The 24,516-nt window shown below is 41.9% G+C and overlaps 1 protein-coding gene across 7 annotated transcripts in view; it reads right to left on the bottom strand.

Moving 5' to 3' along the window:
• ST8SIA4 (ST8 alpha-N-acetyl-neuraminide alpha-2,8-sialyltransferase 4) overlaps window positions 1–24,516 on the bottom strand; it is an 83,652-nt gene that overhangs the window by 57,926 nt on the left and 1,210 nt on the right. For 5 of the 7 annotated variants that reach the window (XM_074856122.1, XM_074856127.1, XM_074856128.1 and 2 more), the window contains exons 2-3: window positions 20,666–20,797; window positions 3,072–3,329 (exon numbers count right to left, since the gene is read on the bottom strand). In XM_074856122.1, the coding sequence (XP_074712223.1) occupies window positions 3,072–3,329; window positions 20,666–20,797 (390 nt within the window). Of the gene's footprint in view, window positions 1–3,071; window positions 3,330–20,665; window positions 20,798–23,398; window positions 23,499–24,516 lie in introns of those variants that run through there. The other 2 variants (XM_074856125.1, XM_074856123.1) reach the window with 2 other exon arrangements.

The following is a 24,516-nucleotide window of genomic DNA, read 5'->3' as shown; positions in this document are numbered from 1 at the left end:
AGCTCCTGCAACAGCACGGTGCCATTTATACATTTTAAATGCAATCTGGTACATTATCTCGTATTCTCATTCTGATTTATTTTATGGAATCAGAGATTTTGGAATGCTTCAGACCCTTTCTGGGTATAGTATCAAAATGCAGCATGCTTTAGCTCACCAATAGTAGAGGTGCAAGGATCGATATTGACTTAAGAGGGTGTAAAGTAATAGGAGGTAAAAAGGAAAGGCATATGGGAAATGGGAAATAGTTAATAGTCAGCACACTTTTTTTTAATAGCAAAGAGTCTCCTTGCTTCCCATTTTAACTAGATGGGTCATATTTTCTACTGTCAATATAGGCATGATTTCACTGAACTTGTGGAACTAATCAATTTTATCCTAGCAGAAGATATGTCCCTTGACTTTTGATTTCTGATGCCCTGAGAAGAAAATAAGGCTTTGTATGATTAATTAAAACCAAGCCACTTTAAAATGTTTGGTAAATATAATAAATCTACTTATGCTGACAAAATATTACATTGCTTGCAAGAATTACCCTTATTTATGCACATTCAGAGATGTCTGAAGAGGAAGAATTGTACTGGTTTACTTGTAAAATTTGCTGACAGAATTATATGTTGGCTTGCAGGCATGTCTATTATTTGACTCCAGTTTAGATGTCTATTTCTAAACTTTTTTCGTAATAGAAGTATTCTAATTACTGGTGTCTCTGTTGGATCAATGTTCTTTGAGAGGCACTGTTATATAGAAGGCACTGAATATGCTGGAATATCTCAAAACAAGATAGACAGTTATTAGCAACTTTGGATGACTTTTAAAGACACTGACAGATACTAACAAATTACTTAATGTGCTAGGTACTGACACTCTTCTTTACCCTTAATAAAGCGTATATTCAGTGTTTTTAACAGTTATTACCAACATCTTCATATCACTTTTACTGGAGCATTAAAATTCAGGATATTAAGTTCTGTAATGCAAATACTGCTGGATGTTTGTTGTGTCCCCTTCACTTTCACAGATCACCACTATCAGTTTTATCATTAAATTAAGGGTATTGTTGGTGTCAGATCTAACATTACAACTGCTGTTCTAAGAAAAAACTCTCTCAAAAACACACACTTTTGTTTCAGGTCTCAAAAAGAACATACAGTACTATCAAAATCAAATGGATAATATATTTAACCAGAATAGCACGACATACTTGTCCCAACAGATAAGTATACTGCACTCAGCATTGGGAGATTCTACAAAAATGTTGTTCATCAGCCTATACACCTAGCTGCATACAGTACATGTACATACAGTAACACCTTTTCAGAACACCATCAGGTGGTGAGTAGAATGAGTTCATTTTACTTCCAGAGAAATCAGCTGAAAGCAAAGAGAGTAACAGTGTCATGGTACATATTAATACCAGAATCCTAATAGCAATAGAGGTGAGTGGTTACCAAGTATGCCAGTACCATTACATCACATGATTACATATCATGTTGAGTGCAACTTTTTTTAAATGGAAGAAGAGGAATGTGGGAAACTTTAAGTCTGAAGTATGCTTTGCATTTTTCTTTAACTCAAAATACAAATGAATTCATTGCTATTTACTTCAAAGTGTTTCCAGAACCTTATAAAGATTACTATCCACAATATCATCAAACTAGTTGTTATACTGATCGCTTTACTAGTCATACCCCTTACAAGAGATGTTTCTCTAGTCTAAATAACTGATTAGCAACAGTAACTTCCTGATGCTTCACCATTCTTCATTTATTCATGCACAGATCTTTAAGAATATTATCTTTACTCCATATGGTTTGAATTAGTTAAAGTCAGGTATCATCGCCTAGTTTCACGGTAGTTAAAACATGGGGAAGAGCATGGAGATGACTTAAAAGAAATTCAGCACATGATTTAAGTATATACCTTGCCTTCTGACAGAAAATTTTCATCTAGAAAATCTAGTATCTAAATTTTTCTGTAGACCTGAATCGCATTTCATCTCTGGGAGAGTGAACAAGCATGCCGTAAGCTAAATCTGGTTTAGAAATGTGGTATTTATTTTTCGATTCCTTCTGCAACGAGGATGCTAATTTGAAAGACTAGTGGTACAAACAAAACAAATAAGCTAAATGAAATGGTTGTGTGTATTGCTAGTACACCTTTCAAATAAAATACAACTTTCATGTCTATATCCTGTTTTCATTTATGTACAGAAAAACTGTAGTTTTTCTTTTCATATCCTTTCGATATTTTTTTTGCCACCATATTTCTCACCAGGTGAGAAAAGAAAAAACAAGTAACTTGCAATGACAACTATTTCTATATTGTTTTCTGCCACTGCCCTTCTGTCTTCTGCCCCTTCACCCTTCTCACACCAAATCAATTGAAACTTCTGCCTCAAAAGCAAAAGGACCTATCTCTTGCCCAACCTTCTCTATATCCATATAACACCAGGCTGCCAAATGAAGCCAGCTATTCCTCTTTGTTTCCTATTGATATGTGAAGTCCAAAGGTATTCTATTGTTTAAAGAATGAATAAAAAGTGAAGCATATCAACATCATTGCCTAAACTGCAGGGATACATTTTTAGAGCAATGTGAAGGGATTTAGATGTGTGACTTCTCTTTATCTTAATGGCAGCCATCTGATTCAACATCAATACATCATACTGAAATTTCACCCTGTGCTGCACATAAGTAATGTAGTAATTTACAGCAGGCCATCTTTATTGGCCAAGAGCTAAGAAAGAATATTTTTGAAAGAGAAAACATTTTGTATTTATTCTACCCAGGTGTCCATAGAATATTCATTCTGTCTAGAATAAAAAAAACAAACAGCAAAAATAAGTAGCACAAAACTCCCTCCTTTGCTCCTTCTTTTATTTTCACTGTAAAAATAATGTTCTTGTCAACAGTATGGGCATGGATTTAAATTCAGAGAATCACACAGTATACTGTTTCAGATTAATTTCAGATAATGTCAGAAATCTGTATTTTAAATTAAAACATTTCTCCCAGCTTTTCTCCAAGAAACATAGGAGGCTGTATCTTCAACAGCAGATGAAAACTCACCTTATTACAAAGTCATGGCTATCAATCTCTTTTCCACATCCACTGTCCAGAAGGATGCCAGAATTCCCAACAACTGCACAGGTTTTAAATCGGCGATTCTTCATCGGGGAAACTTCAGGCAGAAGTCTGTGCAAATCCTGAGAAATGTTTAGGGTGCGACGTCTGTCCAGTACATAATGGATTACATCTCCTGGCTTGAAGCTGCTTTTGACCACTGAGACATCTCTTTCAGCATCCAAGAATCGAAGAATGTTCTTTCTGCGTTGACAGAAAAATGAACAAATAAATCCCAACACTCATGTCTCGCATGGAGCACATTTAATAGTAATACAGACAGTACAGAGCATACAATGTAAAGCAGAGGGTAGATAATGTCAGACAGACTGAGGTCATTTCCCATGCTCCAGGATGGAGTTAGAGCAAGGCTGTCAGCACAGGGTTCAAATTCTGGTTACAATGTAACATGTAAATACTACAGTGATAGAGCTTAATCACTTCCTACAAAGGAACTGAGAGACCAAGGGAACATTAACTTTGGAAATTAGAAGGCATACTATTTTTGAGTATTTTACCAAACTTTGAAATAAATGCATATGTTTGTTTTCATAGAACCATAGTTAAATATATGAGGTATTTATGATTTAGGAAATAAACACTTCACTACAATCTCATCTCGCAAATCAGCTTGGTTCAGGAATGGCCATGTTTTCTTATAGATTCCTATTTCATCATAAGAATAACATACTCAGTTTATCATGAACTTGCTCCTAATTAACTGAAGTTGACCCAAAGTTATCCTAATTAACTTGAAATAAGAACACCCACAGTGTTTTGTATCAACTTAAATGAAATCAGCTTAAAAACGTACTGCAAATTAAGCTACTGCAGCTCAGGGTCTAGTCAAGCTGTCAGCTGAACTCACAGAAACACTTATGAACCCTATCATCGCTTTAAATCAGGTTAATCCAATCCTTTACCTTGCTTCTCTGCAGTTGTCTAAACTATTAGCTGGATTCAGACACACATGACCAAGATATGAGGGTTTATCAAGTTACTACAGGTCAAGTAAATTATGGTAATTAAACAGCTGTATACTCCCAGTCCACAGCAAGTAACAGGTGAAGAATGTCTGCTTAAATGTCAGCTGAAGAAATTAAGCCATGGTAATTGTACCTGCTTACGAGGTTGGGGGCAGGGGCCTAAAAAACTGACACACTTTCAGTACCTAAGTTCAAAAAAGACACTTTTAATGACTGCAGCTACTAACAACAAATACCTGCACTGGCAGTGTCAAGCAGTTTTCAATACTCACTTATCCTTGGTATAAAAAGCTGCAAAGTACTCCAGGCTAGAGCTGCAGGAGCCACTGGTAGCTCAGGACTGCAAATGAGCAAAGACTTACAAGCTTGTGTCCATTCCTGCTCTGCAAAGCATGTACGTTGTGAAGAGGCATAAAAGGATCACATCTGAACTTCAGCAAATACTTAAGTACAATACACTTGGGGAACAGAGCAGGAGTGCTGAGCTGGAGCAGGGTGTTCACTACGTGTTAATTTCAATACAAACTTTTGCCTCTGCAACTTTAACAGGACAAGAAGAAAATCAGTAACTTTATATTTTCCATTGCTGACAGCAGGTAATGTGGAATTTAAAACAGAATAGACATTTCATTGAGTAAGAAAATGCTATTTTATGTAATAACTTTTTAGAGCAGAAGTTCCTTACAGCAGATCAAAACAGGAAAAGATCATTAGAGATGCCACTCTAGCAGTTGCAACACCCACTCAGAGACATAAAGGGGAAATAATCCCCCACAAGTGAAAAGGGATGAACTGTAGGAACTCCATGCTAACCAGCCAGCTCTTGTGTCACTGCCTCAATAGGGAAGAATATGTCTGAAACTTCCAACCAGTGACACAAAATACTCACCCTGGAGCTGACTTGAAAAGCCATAGGGGAAGTGAAACATGATTAAAACATTTTTCAAGTGTTTCCTCTCATTTCTTAAACTAGGACAAAAAAAAAGTAAGTAATGTCAAGAATGTCTTGGGCCGTCTGTTACAGTTGTCATGTATGAATGAAGTAGCATCAGAGCAAAGACAGCTTGTGCTGAGGCATATGAGGGACTCTGAATAACAGAGCAGGACAATGTTAAAATCCTGAGTGTCTAAAGCTTTTGGTAAAGCCAGACAGTTATGTCTGTAAAATGAAGATGAAAACTCCAGTTCAGCCTGTAAATTGAGTGAACTTAAAATCTCCATGGATTTGATAAGCTTCATTTTGTGGGTACCACGCAACAGAAATATAAATTGCTACGAAATTAAAAAGAGCAAGGAAGAAGGAATTGCCCAATCTAGCAGTATTAAAAATGACTGAAATTCTTCATTACCTAAGAACAGAGCTACCAGAACTGTGACTGTAATGGAAAAGATGAATGCATCAAAAGTTATCAATAGCATCAGCCAATAGCTATCCAGAGACTAACTTCACACAAGCTCTGATGTGAGAAGGGGGGGACCATAAATGAGTCTCAAAAAGCAGAAGAAATGTACAAAACCTAGGGTTTTGACTGAAAAAAGTCACACATGATTACCAAAAGATTCACTTTAGAAATTTAGAGCACCCATCCCCAATGCCTAGAGTGAACAGGCTTAATACTGTTTCTGTTAGCAAACAAGTAGCAACATTTGTGCAAGAATAGAGTAACATGTATTATTTTAAAACATAAGACGAAGGCAGTGAAGTTATCCAAACAGTGACAAAAAAATAAACTGCCTTGGCTTCCATTATTAATCTGGTTACGTACAGTCAAAGCATATTTATCTATGTATGTGCTTCTATATCTATATATATGTGCTCATACAAGTCCCCCAGAGGGTTTCAAGTGGACCTGAATTAGATTTAGATAATCAACCACTTATTTAACACAGCTTTAAATTTCCAAAATGTCTAAGGAATTTATTTTTCAATATAATTTTGAGATAGGCAAAAGTCACTGAATCTTACTATCTTCTCACATATTTAAAAACACTTTCTTATCTGAAGTTGTAAGTAGCATATGCAACGTATGCACAGGTATTACAGCACACATAAGAATCCCCATATAAAAGGTGTGTAATAATGCCAACATTAAAATATTTTAATGGATTCATCTGACTGTATCCAGATATCTTTTAATACTGAAAAAAATGATTAAGAATGCAAAAGTCCATGCTATTGTTTTAAGTTCCTCTGTGCTACTGACTCATCTGTACCATGGGGATAGTAGTACTTCCTATTTTCACGTAAGTGCTGAGAGAAAAAAAATTTACTGGGACATATGACAAAAACTGAAAGCACATACACGAGTGTCTCAGTCAGTCCTGATGCTGGTTAATAATAAGAACTTGTTTAAACCTCTGTTCTGTCCCACAAAGAGCACTGAAAATAGCACAACAAGGTTATGTTGATTAAACACACATGACAAAATAATTTAAAGTAAGTGCTAAACCACATCCAGCTGCATATAAAATTCCAAAGTAAGCTCAATTAGATGAAGGAAAAAACTAGCATGAAAGCAAAGGTGTTCTGCAACCCTAAGCTAAAATGTATAAAGAAACTTTTATTGCAAGTCTTCAAGTTTTGTTTTGAGGAATGAAATTCTATCTGGGGTGTGGCCTAAGACCTTTGTGGGCAGGTGAGGCAGATGTGACTCATTCTTATCTGAAGCCAAGCAGCTGTTTGCAACATGTTTACATGACTCACAGAAATATGTTGTCACCATCAGTGGTTGACCTCCATTTTTCCTTTGATAACCAGAAACAGATGTTCATAGTGTTTAAATACTAACGACAACTCCTGGTTATCTGATAAAGTATATGTAACAGGCAGCATTGTCTCTGAACAGCTTTCCAAATGACAGAAATATGTATTGCTCTGGGGCAACATAGTGACATTTTTTTGGTTTTATTCTCTACCGCACCTCGATTACTGTGTTCAGTTTTGGGCCCCTCACTACAAAAACAATTGAATTACTCGAGCATGTCCAGAGAAGGGCAACGAAGCTGGTGAAGGGTCTGGAGAACATGTCGTACGAGGAATGGCTGAGGGAACTGGGGTTGTTTAGTCTGGAGAAGAGGAGGCTGAGGGGAGACCTCATCGCCCTCTACAACTACCTGAAAGGAGGTTGCAGAGAGCTGGGGATCAGTCTCTTTAACCAACTAATAAGCAATAGAACAAGAGGTAATGGCCTCAAGTTGCTCCAGGGAAGGTTTAGACTAGATATTAGGAAGCATTTCTTTCCAGAACAGGTTGTTAGGCACTGGAATGGGCTGCCCAGGGAGGTGGTAGAGTCCCCATCCCTGGAGGTGTTTAAGAATAGGGTTGACATAGCGCTTAGGGATATTGTGTAGTTGGGAACTGTTAAGGTTGGGTTGATGGTTGGACTGGATGATCTTCAAGGTCTTTTCCAATCTAGACAATTCTGTGATTCTGTATTACACAACTATTATATAATGGCAAACTCTTCCTCATCTGCCTCAAAATTGTCTGGATTAAGGAACGAAAATAAATCACTTAAACATCTGACTTTAAAGATAACAAATAAATTTATATTTTTAGATATTGTCAAGAACACTGAAATATGACCCCCAACACTTTTCCTGGAAAAATTATTCCTTTTGAGCAAGGCAGTGCCAGAAATCCTCGCTGCTGGGACATATGCACTTGTCTGGACCCTAGCTGTGAGGGGAGGCCCCTGAACTGCATCATCAGTACCCAGGAATCTGGGCTAGCTCACCAGCAACCATATTATAGAAACAGAGATGGACTAAGTGGTTACTTAGTCCACACTCTGCCCCCACTGAAGATGTGTCTTTATCTACATCACTCCCAGCCCATGTTTATCTAATATATTCCTAACCACCTCCTGTGGTAGGGACTCAGCAAACTCCTCACACAATCTGTGTCAGTGCTTTCGTAGCCTCACCAACAGCAAAATATTCCTCATGCTACCTCAGATCTTTCCCCCAGCAACTGAAGCCTTTTCTCGTTCCTTATACCTTGACTGTGGAGGACAGACTATTCCTTACTCTTGGCAATAGCCTGCGCCTGCATTTACCTGAGGCTATGAAGCCATCCAACTTTTAACTTTTATTTTTTAATTGGACAGGTCATGTGTTGTCTCTGATCCCTCTTGCTGCCCTCCTGCAGACTTTCTCTGATTCACACAGGTCTTTAAACAACTTGATTTTCTAACCCTAGCCAGTGCTGATGCTGCTTTGCACTCCCCAGCTGGAAGGCAGAAGGTGGCTCCCAGCCTTTGAAATCACCAAGAACTCTGACCTAGGTAAAGCATACTTTTTGCCAGCTAAATTAGTTTAATTAAGAAACAAAAGAAGAACCAACTGTGTGGTAACACAAAGTCACAGCCTGCCCTTGTACATGGCTACAACTACAGCTCCTGTTGGCTTCCTGAGGCAGTGGGGACTGTGACCCCAACACAGGTGCAGCTGGGTTTGGCTTTAGTCTAACTGAAAGGGAGCTTTAAGAAAACCTCTTCAAGGAAAGCAGCATTTAGAATCATATAATAGTTTGGGTTGGAAGGGGACTTTAAACGTCATCTAGTCCAACCCCAATTTGGATTTTTTTAAAAACATGCCTAACTGCAACTAACCATGTAAAGGTTCCTGGCATTCCCCAGCCCATGAAGGACCACACAAACATAAGTGTCATATTATGGGAAGTTGCTGTGTGGCTCTGTCCCACTTTGTGCCCTTCAGGACACCTCACTCTCCCTTGACCAGAAAGGTCACTTCAGTAGCTGAAGTACCTACTAATAGGGCACAGATCTTCAGCAGGCATACAAAATGAAATAGAGCATGACTCAGCTACTACTTAACCATATGAAGGCCAGCATATGTCAGCCTTTCATGAAGTTAAGCAAGTTAGTCAAAAGAAAGGATTCAAAGGAGTTAATCTCCCCAATTGACAGTGAACAGACTTTTCAGTGGAGGCAAGGGTCTAAGGAGGCAAAAACCCCCTTAAGGTTTATTATCACTAGATTAGACTAGAGAGCCCCAGTTTGCATGTCTGGGAGACACAGAAGATCTGAAAACAGTGCAACTGGCCCCAAAATGTTGCTCCAAAAGCCTTCAGAACAATCGTACTGCTCCACCGACAGTTCAGAATTTACCGCTTGCACTTCAGGGACTTATCATGGCTGTTTCATATTAACTTGAAAAATAAACAATGATAATAATCTGAACCTTTCTAAAGAGGAAGTTGTAATTTTTTTTTTTTTATGATGTTGTTAACATCTTACAAGTTCTCACACTTTTCTGACAGGAAATTTCTGCTCAAGTTCTCTGACACATTGTAAAGAGATAAATACATTCTTGACACACTTCTTTTCACTTTGGCTTCCTGCAATGCAAAACTTCATCTGCTCCTTCCAACATAAAATCCCACATTTAATCAAAAATAAGTGGAAGAAGAAAGTCACACATTGAGATGTCAGACTGTAGTTCATTTCACACAGGTCACAGATGTGCTGGCATCAGTCCTGTGTGGAAGGCTTCCCTGGATAGGTTTGTACCATCTCATCCACATCTCTCCTTTCTGAAAGTATCATCTTCAATACAACTGAAATTTCCTAATTTCCTTAACTGGAAAACCTTCACGTTGCTACAGAGAGTAGAAAGGACTTAAGACACAGGAGTTTGAAGATGGTGGATTCTCTCTCTTCGTCATGACTGAAATCATTCAGGCAGAAGGGGAGCCAAGCAAGCCGTCTTAGAATCACAGAATCATTCAGGTTGGAAAAGACCCTTGGGATCATTGAGTCCAGCCATCAGTCCTACTCTACAAGTTCTCCCCTACACCATATCCCCCAACATCTCATCTAAACGACCCTTAAACACATCCAGGGATGGTGACTCCACCACCTCCCTGGGCAGCCTATTCCACCATCTGACCACTCTTTCTGTGAAAAATTTTTTCCTAATGTTCAGTCTAAACCTCCCCTATTGCAGTTTAAAGCCATTCCCTCGTGTTCTGTCACTAATCACCTGTGAGAAGAGACCAGCACCAACCTCTCTACAATGTCCTTTCAGGTAGTTGTAGAGAGTGATGAGGTCTCCCCTTAGTCTTCTCCTCCTCAAACTAAACAGTCCCAGCTCCTTCAATTGATCCTCATAGGATTTGTTCTCCAGGCCCTTCACCAGCTTCGTTGCCCTCCTCTGCACTCACACCAGCACCTCGATATCTCTCTTGTATTGAGGTGCCCAAAACTGGACACAATACTTGAAGTGTGGCCACACCAGTGCAGAGTACAGGGGGACTATCACCTCCCTACTTCTGCTTGTATTTCTAATACAAGCCAGGATGCCATTGGCTTTCTTGGCCACCTGGGCACACGGCTGGCTCATGTTCAGCTGCTTGTCAATGAGATCCCCCAGATCCTTCTCTTCCAGACAGCTCTCCAGCCACACCTCCCCAAGCCTGTAGCGATGCATGGGGTTGTTGTGGCCCAAGTGCAGGACCTGGCACTTGGCCTTGTTGAAGCTCATCCCGTTAACGTTGGCCCACCGATCCAATCTATCCAAGTCTCTCTGTAGAGTCTCCCTATCCTCATGCAGATCGACACTCCCGCTTAACTTGGTGTTATCTGCGATCTTACTGATGATACACTCTATGTCCTTATCAAGATCATCAATAAAGATGTTGAACAGAAATGGTCCCAACACCGAACCCTGAGGAACACCACTTGTGACCGGTCGCCAGGTGGATTTAGGTCCATTGACCACCACTCTCTGGGACCGTCCATCCAGCCAGTGCTTAACCCAGCAGACCGTACACTCATCCAGGTCATGGGCAGCCAGTTTTTCTATGAGAATTCTATGGGGAACTATATTGAATGCTTTTCGAAAATCCAGGTAGACAATATCCACAGCTTTTCCCTCATCCAATAGTTGGGTCATTTTGTCATAGAAGGACACAGAAGTCTTCTTCCCTTTGGCACAGGAATAACCAATTATTCATCAAAGAAGTTGTCAGCAATCAGAAAGTAACATGAGCTGGAAAAATCCCTCTTCCACTAGATCAGTCGTGATTGGCAAGGCTGCAAATCTGCTACAGTCTCAAGTAAGTAATACCCATGCTTTCCACCTCAGTAACAGAAAGTCTAGCTCCTTCTTGCAATGCCTGCTTCACATTTCCAAAGGGCTGCTGCCTTCCCAAAAGTCCTGCTACACTCCCTAGATTGTCTCTTCTGGCTGCAAAGTCCCAGAGAGCACCTTGTGACACAGTAACCCAGTTGAAGCTTTCCATCCTCCAATGTGGTCCTGATAAAGGAGCTTTTTCACTCATTGACTCCTATATGAGACTGGTCTTGACAAGAATTCATGGGACCTTTGAGGTTGATAGACTGGTGTGGTGGTTTACTCCCTGCTGGGGTCTGAGACCATGCAGCTGCTGCCCCTCCCCCACAAAGGGAGTGAAATACAAAGCCCCAGGGCTGAGATAAGGAGAGGTTTAATACAACAGTGCAACGGCAAAACAACAAACAACAACAATAACAATAACAGTAATAACAATGAACAGAGCAAGATATATACCGATACAGCAGTGTGGAGACCGATCGTAGGAAACACGTGTTCCGATTCTCCCCCTCTCCTGTGCTTGGGCACCAGCATGTGACATCAGCATGATATATGAATAACCTGGCTAGAGCTTCCCCCCACTGCTGGGGAAACTTAACCCAGTCCTGGCTAAACCAGGACATAATCCACCCCTTCATTCTATACCATGTGCGTCACGTCAGCTGCCATTTAGCAATTAGCAATAACAAAGAAAAATTAACAAAAGCACAGTATAATTCACAGTGTGTTTTCACCCAAAATCAAGTCCCCTTGTGGTACGCATTGGACCTCTCCATACTCCTGCATCACCCACCAGGTGCACCCAGGTCCTTGAGCAAAAACAATACCATGGATGGGTTTGTCTTTGCCCGGCGCAGGACTAACCCAGACCATTTTTCCCAGCACATCCCTCACGCGCACCACAGGGACTTTATCCCCATCTACAACACGTGGAAGTTTTGACTGAGTCAGGACAGCCCGACTGGCAGATCCCCTTGTGTTGACTAACCAAGTGGCCTTTGTCAGATGTGTGTCCCAATGTTTGAAGGTTCCACCCCCCATTGCTCTCAATGTAGTTTTTAACAGTCCATTGTAGCGCCCGATCTTCCCAGGCTGGTGCGTGGTAGGGGATGTGGTAGACCTACTCAATGCCGTGTTCTTCTACCCAGGCATCTATGAGGTTATTTCAGAAGTGAGTCCCATTGTCCGACTCAATCCTCTCTGGGGTGCCGTGTCGCCACAGGACTCGCTCTTCAAGGCCCAGGATGGTGTTCCAGGCGGTGGCGTGGGACACTGGATAAGTTTCGAGCCATTCAGTGGTTGCTTCCACCACTGTGAGCACGTGGCGCTTGCCTTGGTGGGTCTGTGGCAGTGTGATATAGTCAATCTGCCAGGCCTCTCCATATTTATATTTCATCCATTGATCTTCATTCCGCTGGGGCTTCACCCGTTTGGCTTGTGTGATTGCAGCACACGTTTCACATCCATGGATGATCTCTGGGATGGTGTCAATGGTGAGGTCCACCCCTCGATCTCGAGCCCACCTGTATGTTGCATCTCTGCCTTGGTGGCCCGAGGTCTCATGGGCCCACCGGGCTATGAACAGTTCACCTTTACGCTGCCAGTCCAAGTCCACCTGAGCCACCTCGATCTTAGCAGCCTGGTCCGCCTGCTGGTTGTGTTGATGTTCATCAGTGGCCCGACTCTTGGGTATATGGGCGTCCACATGGCGCACCTTCACAATGAGGTTCTCCACCCGGGCTGCAATATCCTGCCATACTTCAGTGGCCCAGATGGGTCTGCCCTTGCGTTGCCAGTTGTTCTATTTCCATTGCTGCAATTGCTTCCACAGGGCACTTGCCACCACCCATGAGTCAGTGTAGAGATAGAGCCTCGGCCACTTTTCTCACTCAGCAATCTCCAAAGCCAATTGGATGGCTTTCACCTCTGCGAACTGGCTCGATTCACCTTGTCCCTCAACAGTTTCAGAGGTTCGTCATGTGGGATGCCACACCGCAGCCTTCCATTGTTAATGTTTTCCCACAATGCAACAAGACCCATCAGTGAACAGGGCATATTGCTTCTCCTCCTCTGGCAGCTCGTTATATGGTGGGACCTCCTCAGCAAGTTTCACCTCCTGTTCTGGTGACATCCCAGAATCTTTGCTCTCTGGCCAGTTTATGATAACTTCCACCAATCCTGGGGGGGTGGAGGTTCCCTATTCGAGCCCGTTGTGTTATCAACGCAACCCATTTACTCCACGTGGCATCTGTTGCATGATGCGTGGAGGGAGCCTTTCCTTTCAACATCCATCCCAGCACCGGCAGTCGGGGTGCCAGGAGGAGCTGTGTCTCAGTGCCGACCACTTCTGAGGCAGCTCGAACTCCTTCGTACGCTGCCAGTATCTCCTTCTCAGTCAGAGTATAGTTAGCTTCAGAGCCTTTGTATCCCCGGCTCCAAAAACCTAGTGGTCAGCCTCGGGATTCCCCATCTGCTCTCTGCCAGAGGCTGCAGGTAGGGCCATTCTCCCCACCTGCGGTGTAGAGCACGTTCTTAATCTCCTGCCCTGCCCGGACTGGCCCAAGGGCCACAGCCTGAGTAATCTCCCGCTTAATTTGTTCAAAGGCTTGTTGTTGCTCAGGGCCCCATTTAAAATCATTCTTCTTGTGGGTTACGTGGTAGAGAGGGCTCACAATCAGGCTGTAGTTTGGGATGTGCATCCTCCAGAACCCCATAGTGCCCAGGAAAGACTGAGTCTCCTTTTTAGTGGTTGGTGGGGCAATGGCTGTTATCTTGTTTATCACCTCCATTGGGATGTGGTGACGCCCATCTTGCCATTTTATTCCTAGGAACTGAATCTCCCTTCCCGCCCCTTAACTTTCTGTCACTTGATGGCAAAACCAACCTTCAGGAGGATTTCAATTATCTTCTTTCATTTCTCAAAGACTTCCTCAGCTGTGTTCCCCCATACAATGATATCGGCCATGAACTGCAGGTGTTCCGGAGCCCCACCTTTCTCCAGTGCAATATGGACCAGTCTATGGCAAATGGTGGAGCTGTGTTTCCACCCCTGGGGCAATCGATTCCAGGTGTACTGGATACCCCTCCAAGTGAACGCAAACTGTGGCCTGCACTCTGGTGCTATTGGGATGGAGAAGAATGCGTTAGCGATGTCAATCGTGGCGTACCACTTGGCTGCCTTCAACTCCAGCTCATACTGGAGCTCTAGCATGTCCGGCACTGCAGCACTCATCGCTGGCGTAACTTCATTCAGGCCACGTTAGTCCACGGTTAGTCTACATTCGCCATTAGGCTTTTTCACTGGCCATATAGGGCTGTTGAAAGGTGACTGAGTCTTGCTGATCACCTTCTGGCTTTCTAGTCGACGGATCAGCTGATGGATGGGGACCAGGGAAACTTGGTTAGTGCGGTACTGCTGCCGGTGCACCGTCTTGGTGGCAATTGGCACTCGCTGCTCTTCAACCTTAAGCAAGCCCACCACCGAGGGATCCTCTGAGAGGCCGGGTAAGGTGGACAATTGCTCAACCTCCTCCAGGGCAGCTATACCAAAGGCCCACTGGTACCCTTTTGGGTCTTTAAAGTACCCTCTCCTGAGGTAATCTATACCTAGGATGCACGGGGCATCTGGGCCAGTCACAATGGGGTGCTTATCCCAGTCCTTCCCAGTTAAGCTTACTTCAAGTTCTAATAGGGTCAACTGTTGGGATCCCCCTGTCACTCCAGAGATGCAGATGGATTCAACCCCACTGTGGCTTGATGGCATCAGGGTGCACTGTGCGCCAGTATCCAGTATCTACCAAGGCCTTATATTCTTGTGGGTCTGATGTGCCAGGCCATCGGATCCACACCTTCCAGTAAATCCGATTATCCTTTTCCTCCACCTGGCTGGAGGCAGGGCCCCTCTAATCCTGCTCAGCATCACTCACTTGATCTAAGAGTGACTCCCGCAAGAATGACTTCCTGGTCCCCTCAAGAGGGTCAAGCATAGTGTTGGCCATTCTATTCTGTCTGGGGAATTTCCGACTGGACAGTGGAGCTGCGTCTCTCTTGGAAGATTCCCCTTTCATGGTGGTCTTCCCTTTCACCTGCTGTACTCATGCAGCTAGGGCGGAAATGGGCTGTCCATGCCACCTCCTCATGTTTTCCCCATGGTCGCGGAGGAAGAACCACAGGGTGCCCCGTGGTGTGTGCCTTCCACTGCCCTTCTCTTGGGTGGGGAAGCGCCTGCTTCTTATAGCTGAGACATCTGCCCGTGCAGGTGGAATGTAGGACATGTCCTCTTCCATTTTCTGGAGCCTCTGAGACAGTTCCTCTATAGCTGAAACCAAAGCATGTTGGGAGGAAGGGAGATTTCCCTCATATTGCCGGAGCTGGATAATCACTTCATCCACTGTTTGAGTCTGGGTGTCTCGCCACCAGGACGCTACTGCTAATGCTTTGGAATGTGCCTCTGGTTCACTTCGCAGGAACTTCCGCCACATCAACTGTGTTCAAGGGGCCTGATCTGGACCCATTGGTGACCACTCATCATTCAGATCACCATAGACCATGTCAAACACAGCCAATTCCCTGATGATTTGAATGCCTTTCTCCATGTCGGTCCACTTGCCTAACCGACATACATAGAGCATCATCCTTGTAGGGGTACCTCTCCCTCACACCGAGCAGGAGTCGCCTCCAGAGGCTGAGGGTTTAAGCCTGTTTCCCTATTGCCTTGTCAATACCAGCCTGCTTGGATAAAGATCCCAGCTGCTTCGCCTCTCTCCCCTCCAATTCCAAACCAGCAGCTCCACTATCCCAGCATCAGAGCAGTCAGGTGCAAATTTGCTCGCCTGGAAGGCGGCTGAAATCCTTCCACATATCTCGCAACTCACTCAGGGATAGAGATCGGATGGTTACCTCCGGCTCTTCCTCCTGTTCTCGTGATGGGCCTGGTTCATCATCACCCTGTACACTGTGAGGGGATTTTTTGGTATATTTGGTTTTCCGTATCGGGGCGACTGATACTGGCACTGCCTGTCCCCCTGGCCCAGCTGCTGTACCAGTAAGTTCACTTTCAGATCCTCCAGCCCTTTCTCCCCCTTGAGGGCAGTGAACAGTGTTAAAGATGACATGGTAGGCATGGGCAAGCCCCCAGCACATCGCAACAAGTTGTGTCTCCCGGGGTTTGTCAGATTGGCAACACACCTTTTCCAAACACTCCACCAGTTTATCAGGACTCTGCACTTGTTCGACAGTGAGATCCCAAAGCATTGGGGGTGACCACTGACTCAGGCACTTGCCCATCTTCTCCCACACACCTTGCCATTTATAACTGTCTGCCCTTGGGGTAGGTTTCCAGGTGGTGCCATTATTGGAGAAGTACCTCATGGCCCAAAACAAGATTTGGCAGACATTTAGAAAGCACAGAGCCGCAAGCACACTGGCCTGGGTGCTCCAGGGATAGCTGAAACTCTCAAAAACTGAGAGGATCTCTTCCCCTGGCTCACCCATAGAGGGGGTGAGACCCTTAACAAAAACCCAGGCAGCAAACAGGTACCGGTTCACCCCCACATGCAGTGATGCAAGCACATTATAAGCAGTCAGTAGCTAGTACAGCAAAACAAGACCCTTGGTACATTTTCCACCGAGAACAAACATCAGCACTAGGAGCACGCAGCAGATATGAGGATTAATCCAGCCCCACCACGCAAGCAAATTGGCCAGCATTGCAAACGTTCCTTATCAAACAATACAAATAAAAACAGAAAAATTGCACTTAAAACACCTTCTCCTTTTGTCCTTATTTCAGTCCTCTCGAGACCCACGTTGGGCGCCAAAATTTGTGGTGGTTTAGTCCCTGCCAGGGTCTGAGACTATGCAGCTGCTGCCCCTCCCCCACAAAGGCAGTGAAATACAAAGCCCCAGGGCTGAGATAAGCAGAGGTTTAATACAACAGTGCAACAGCAACACAACAAACAACAACAATAACAGTAATAACAATGAACAGAGCAAGATATATACCGATACAGCAGTGTGGAGACCGATTGCATGAAACACGCGTTCCGATTCTCCCCCGCTCAATTCTCCCCCGCTCGGCGCTTGGGTGCCAGGAGGTGACAGGAGGTGACGTCAGCATGGTATTGAATAACCTGGCTAGAGCTTCCCCCCACTGCTGGGGAAACTTAACCCTATCCTAGCTAAACCAGGACAACTAGTTACTAACCTGAGCAAAAATAAGATGGCCAGAGAAGGTGCCCATGGTCAGCAAAGCAAATAGCAAAGCATAATATTCCAGCTACCAGCCAACTAGTTGCAGACATACCATTGAACAGTCCTCACACAAAGCAAAATTCACTACTGAATATCTTCTACATTTTAAAATTGCTAATGTGGGTGTCAAGCTGACATAAGACACAAAAGTAGCTGCTGTTTGTGGGTGATTACAAGTTTTATGAAATGTCTTTTATGCTGCACATTAATGATTTCACAAATCATTTCTCCACTGGTAAGAACTGACAACTTTTTATACATTATTCAACAGGCGCTAACTTTTTTTGTTTCTCTCTTCCTGTTACTTGCTACGGTCAACCTCACACAAGACCACCACTGTTCACATTAACAGTTGCAGTATTAGAGCATGAATCATCTTCACAGTCTACACAACACATGTAATGTACTTTGGAGGGCTGAACAGTTACTTTAACCATGAGAACACTCTAGGAGACTGCTAGACACATTTGACATTAGTCCTGATAAGTCCGTAAGTGTAAAAATATTTACAACTAAGATGCTTCTTACTGCTGTGACAGAAAAGAAAGGTGTATAGCAAACCTCCTGTAAAAGTGAAAGAATAAAGCACATTGTTTAGTCAGCATCAGAGTGCAATACATATCACAAGGGGCCGCATGTGGCTTCCTCAGGGAACTTTCCCTCCCTCACCACTGAGTACCATAATTGAATATGTTATGCACATTAGCAAGAGGATTTCTGGAAAGAATATGACTGGCTGGTAGCACTTTCATATAGTTTACATTAATGTGACTTAGGGCCAAAATTTGACATAAAATCTTTTACTGGTTCAGTGAAAACACCTGTTCTCTGCCCCAGTGTTCATGATTGGGCATGTTCATGTTCATTGTTCATGTTCAATGTTCTATTTAATTGAAAAACAAGACTAGCAATGCAGACATCTAAATAACCTCAGCTTAATGCTCTCTACTGTACAGAAAACCTTTAGGCTGATAAAGTGGAACCTTTACTGCTTAAACCAGTGTACAAGATAAATGTTTTTCTTCACAGTACTACTGAGACAAAAAAGATCTTTCACTGTACAATTTTTAAAAATCACTACATAATCACATCATGATGCTTTTTAAGAGCACATCAGTAATTTATAAAATGAGAGAACTTTGCCCTGCCGGTCAACCGTAAGGAAAAAACTGATTTTAAAACTCATGATTTTAGTAGATTGAGATCATACACATGTAGCAACAGGCTTAAAAAAACCCTATAAAGCATTCTCTACTGTTTTACCTCTTTGTCTGAATGATGTATTTTGCTTTTGAAACAGGTAAAAAATGAGTATAACCTATGCTTCACTTTCTCTCTTAACTTTAATCAAGAAGTTATTGTAATAATTTTACTTGTCCGTTGTTTGGCTTGAGCAGCAACGTGTACTGGTTTTAAATGGTTCAGAAACATGACACTGAATTTTTTAACAAAATGACTGTAAATAGTTATCTGCCTCTACTTATAGTCACTCAATGGCTTCCAAACCAGTTTACTTCACAAGTAAAACAGCATGCTATTTTCTCCTAATTGCCAGAACCATAACCTATGATTTGAAATTCCAATAGTATTCTTCTGAAGTTTCTCAGTATTTTTTCAACTTAAATTGTCAGTTATATGCATATAAATTTTAAATATTGATATAGAATATCTGCTTATCTTTCCTAGACTACCTTGAAGCATAACTTAGCCTTCATGGAACAACTATACATTGGTCAAACAGGCTGCATCTGGACAGCCCTGGAAGAAACTCCATTCCTGAGCTGCACCTCAGCTGCATTTTAGGGCAATCACCACGTCCTCACCAGGAAATTCAGATACCTAAGAGCAGCCAAGTGTCTGAGGGTCTCTTAGTCTAGGCAGTCTGGGAGTGGGGACTCCACAGAGCTCCACAGAGCCCCTGCCAGGCAGCTGTGACACAGTCACAGGCTCCAGAGTATTAATCTGCTGCCTACCCAAATCCCGCCGCTCTTTCCATCCCTGATGCTGTTCCTTGGCTTTCACAGCAGAGCTGTGCTATGTCAATCATAGCTCAAGACTTCTAGAACATAAGTCCTTTTCTACAGCTTCATACATTTCTGAGCTACTCATATATTCCGCATGTTTTAGAAGTAGGGACATAAAACATCAGTCATCAAAAAAAATCCACAAGTTCCTCATTCAGACAAGCCATGCTTTCATATGTGAGAACACTGCCAGTTTAAAGGTTTTGTAAGCTGTCCTTTAATTCAAAAAAAAAAAAAATGGTAGAAAGGGAAATTACATAGAAACAACATTTTATTTAGATCAAATTCCCATTCAAAAATCTTAATATTCACAAAATCAAGTCTACTCTGCTATGTGATTGCTGCTTAAAACAGTTATTTTCTATATTTTTTTCAAAGAATGTGACACTCCTACCTCTCCACACTCCCAACCCATACTCCATACACTTCTCTCACTGGCCACCTTCCTCACTAAGACAGGAAAGATACAATGACAGTGCAACATATGGAGAGGCTTCTGCCTTCTCTTCTCTAAGGCTCCAGGGTGAGTAGACCCACTGTAACTACTGCAGACACATCAGAACTATCACTCACTATTAACTCTGCTATGGTGCCTTCCTCCTCAGCATGAGTCTAAGGCTCTTTTTGGCCCCTCTGACTTAAAAAAAGAAACCTGCATAAGATATGGGTACTGTCAACATCTGACCTTGTGACATGGTCCAGCCACAGACACCTGACGTCCTAGCTCTTGACTCCTACATTTAAGTTGTCTGCCTAAGCTCCCTTTGTAGTTAAGGGAGAAAAATTGGTATGTTCAGTGGTACTTCCATCTGTTCTATTTCAGACCTTTAGCATGAGAGGAAATCAAGTCCTAGAAGTGCCAGTTTCTCACCACTGATGACAAGACAGTTCTAGACAACCAGCTCAAATGTGGACAAGTATAATGTAGATACTGACTGCACAGGTCTGATTGACACAGACAGATTAAAACATTTTATTTACTCTTGTGAAGGATGACTTGACTTTGGAGTCTAATGTAATTTAGCTGCATTTAACACTGAACACTACATACGTACAGTTATAAAACACCCACCTACAACCGTAAATCAAAAGACTGTTTTCCAGAAGAATTATAGGCAATATGAAATGAAAAGAATTATAGGTAATATGAAATGCACTGCTTTTTATTTAAGACACTCACCTTATTTCCAGTACCAAAGAATTATTGATTTTCCAACCTTCTACGGCATGCTGAAAGATTGAGGAGCCACCCTTTCGAATCACCTTATCAGAGCTATTGATCATTGATCTACTAAAACTCAGTTCGCCATCTCTGCAATGCAATACAGAAAAGACACAATTACATCAAGGCTAACTCTAGTTTTAAGTAATTTACATCACATACTACCTCTCATTCACAACAAAAGGAAGCAATTATCTCTCTGCTTGCCAAAGCAAATAAACTGTACCTGTGAAACACCTATATCTAATACTTGAATATGCAACTTAAGAGCTTAAATATGTTTATAATTGTAATGAAATAGAAATAACAAAAATTACAATAAGTTCAAAACTGTGAACCTGGACCAAAATTCAGTATGTTTGTAAGGCAGATTCTGCACTTCTATGTTCCAAATTTTCAGTACTAAACTAAGAATTAAGTGTTAACTTTCAAGCCTTTGCCCAACAACTGCTCATGTTCTACAATAATGGCCTAATAGACTATTGATACCAACAGACTTTCATGCATTGAATTCTGGAGTTTAATGGCACACAAAACACAAAATTTCCTCAAGACTTCCTGAAACTTTTGTATGCACACATCCAAACAACCCCAGCTGTCTTATTCTCTTTATCAATCTTATAATATTCATAAACTCTGATAAAGAAACCTTAAAAAATAAAAAAATAAAGCTGTGGGTGATGACCTCTGAACATCTGATGAGGTATCATAATCATAGTATACCAGGTTGGAAGGGACCTGGTCTAGACAAGATGGCCCAGAATCCTGTCCAGCTGAATCTTAAAAGTGTCCAATAATGTTACCAGTTGCAATTATTTAGCCATAAGGGTCACACATATGTGACAGAAAAGCTAAAACACTGCAAGCACAACTTAACATCTTACACCTAAAATCTGTTTTTATCTTCGTATGTTTCCATTATCTTCCATACTGTTTCCATTTAGGTGTCAGAGCAACATTCAGCTGAGTTCAAACATAGCTGTTAATCATAAATATATCAAGGTTGTTGGATATAACATTCTACCATGTAAAATATCTTGTATCTCAGGAGTATATATAACAGTAATATACAGAAATCTCTTTATCTGTTTAAGCATGCTCTGAAATACTGCCAATAACCATAACTTCACTTAGCTTGCAAACAGAACTTTTGACCACCAACCATTCAACCAACAAAATGGAAAAGATGTGAGACTAAGCTTTCTAGGGAATTGCTGTCTCTTGTTTTCCTACAGCTTTGAGTCCTTAAAACGATTGGATCCTGGCACTTAGTAAGAGCTACAGCAACATTACTGCAGTATATAAAGCATTAAAATTTGGTAAATTATATAGCAAATTACACTAACCTGCAACAGGACATTAATTAAGCTAAATTAACAAAACTGGTAACGTGCAGTCATTTGCAAGAAGTGCTGTGATTGCAAAAGCCCCTGTAACTAATAAGCCAGTATTATACACTTCATGAAAAACAATCCAGAATATTAGCAATGCTCTCCCACCCTCATCTCTCTATGCCAACACACTGCAGTACTCATACTGCACTGACTCACAGGTAAGACTGCCACCTACTGAAAAACCTACAACTTTAAGCAATCGTGTAGGTACAAGATCTGTATGCAAATTACCCAAATCACTCTAACTTGAGGGCATGGGAGGACGCTGCAGAAGTCCCTAAACTCAATAACTAGAATATAATTCATACTTTTTGCTATTTTTAAATGTTTTATTCCCCCAAAGTTTTCCATAATGGTTGTAAATGTATTTATTAGGTATATTTTCCTTCATATATTTTCTAGATGCATAAAGTGTATGCATCTAAAGGAAAATTACCAAAATAGATCCAGGTACTCAGTCTAAAAGCATGTCTCCAGTTTATGCTGGGTTAAACATTATCCAGCAGACACTTTAACAGTGACACAGTTGAGAAAAGTCAGCAACAAAGTATGTTGCCAACACCTAAACCACTGTAGCACTTGAAATGTGGTTGCCTTCCATATTCACAGCTTACATGTGCAGTGAGCTATACAGATTGTACAGTAAAACAATGTTAAATTATGTTCCACTGAGCTAAAAGGACCTCGACACTGTTAACTTCTACTATGAACACAAAGGTGTTCACTTAAAAGCTCCTCTCCCTTCTATTAGTACTGCTTTGTTTAATTTTCACAAAATTAAACTAAATTTCACTAATATTAAATAAACAAACACATAAAAAACTAAATTTACTCCAGAAAATTCTTCATTGTGTAAATAACTGAAATAAATTTGGGCTACTTTATGTTCTAGAATCACTGCAAATCCTCTCTGATGTAAATGAAACAGCTGCCAAAGTGTGACAGCAACTTTGTGGCTGACAGTATCAAACTTCACTCTGAATTACTTTGCCTTGGTGACCAATCAGACCAATAGAAGACAACTATCTCTTCTCCCGAAGACAGTTCATGAAATGTAAATAACTTCCTGAAAACATTTTCCATATCAGCAGAAGACCACACTGTTTAAGAAACACTGCATTCCACATATTATGCATGTTTCATTACTTTCTTAACCTTTAAAGGGACATGCCTTCTTTAGAAGGGCATGCTTTTGCAATTATGGTCCTAACAAACTGCTATGAGAACACAGCTGATTTAAGGTTTATCACATACTTTGGAATTGCACATAGTCCATTTTGGAACATCTGGGATTTACCTGCAGTGTCACATAACCATAAAATGGGCCATCTCATGCTTTCACAGTTCTGCATTACTTCTGGAAGTAAAACATCCAATGGAAGACTTTGCTTGCCCATGTGGCCAGTCAAAAATAACCAAACAGCGTAAGTCCTTCCTTCAGAAAAAAAGACAACTGTAACATCAATAGTAGCAGCAGGTACTAGTAGGACACCTAGGGGTTTTTTTTTTCCTGCTTCATATAGTAATGGATGGGATGACAGGCTGGAAAAAGAAACTATATTCCAATACACTTAGCCAAAGTGTCAAACAACATATCATAAACTGGAGGGGGCTTTTTTTGAAATCACATATGGATTCTACCTAGTGACTAATTTCTGAATCATTTTAGCAGCTACCTCTAGTCTGAAAGGAAGGAGTATATATTTAAGAAATGTGGGTATCATTAATGCTGATTCTCCCTCACACATTCATTTTCACAAGTATTTGTGCACACCTAAAACCCAAAAATGTTAAACTTCTGTGTATCTCGTAAGTATGCAGATACCATAGCATGGTGACAGAAACTGGGCTTACACCCAAGCTGAACAAGATTGAAAGTTACCAGCAAGTTCTGAAAATCTCTAATACCAAGTGAAGTAAACATCACATCATTAATCAGGCACACACAGAGGTGAGGCCACCCCCTGCTCCCTGGAGGTACCGGGGCTACTGCCTTCCTACTGTACCTGTGCCTTGCTTCCCCACCAGTGTGCCTGGGCAAGGGTCTGGGAAGAGGGATGCACTTTCCGCCTTTAACACTGGGGTCCGCAGGGGCGAAGGGGGGACTAAGGTTGTAATTGCCCCAGCTTCCTCCAGGCCCCTATGGGCACTCACAACCTCCTTATGTCTCCTTCTCAAATCAAGGCAAGGGTTTACACCAAAGAATGAAAATCTGCTGTGAATGCATCTCTCCCCCAGTCGATCTGCACAAGCAAACAGAAAGTGTGAGCCCCTTTCCCTCCTTTGCTGATTTCACTCAGTCACCACGGAATTTATGCATCCCCTCTATGAAAAGAAAAAATTATACCCCTCCAAGAAGAAACAGATTTGGCTGAAAACCCAACATCTTCACAGGATAGCTCCAAGTTGGGAGAA

This window comes from Strix uralensis, chromosome Z (assembly GCF_047716275.1).
Source record: "Strix uralensis isolate ZFMK-TIS-50842 chromosome Z, bStrUra1, whole genome shotgun sequence".
Lineage (NCBI taxonomy): Eukaryota > Metazoa > Chordata > Aves > Strigiformes > Strigidae > Strix > Strix uralensis.
Note: the sequence above shows the minus strand (reverse complement) of the source record. Positions and strands in the feature narration are given on the sequence as shown.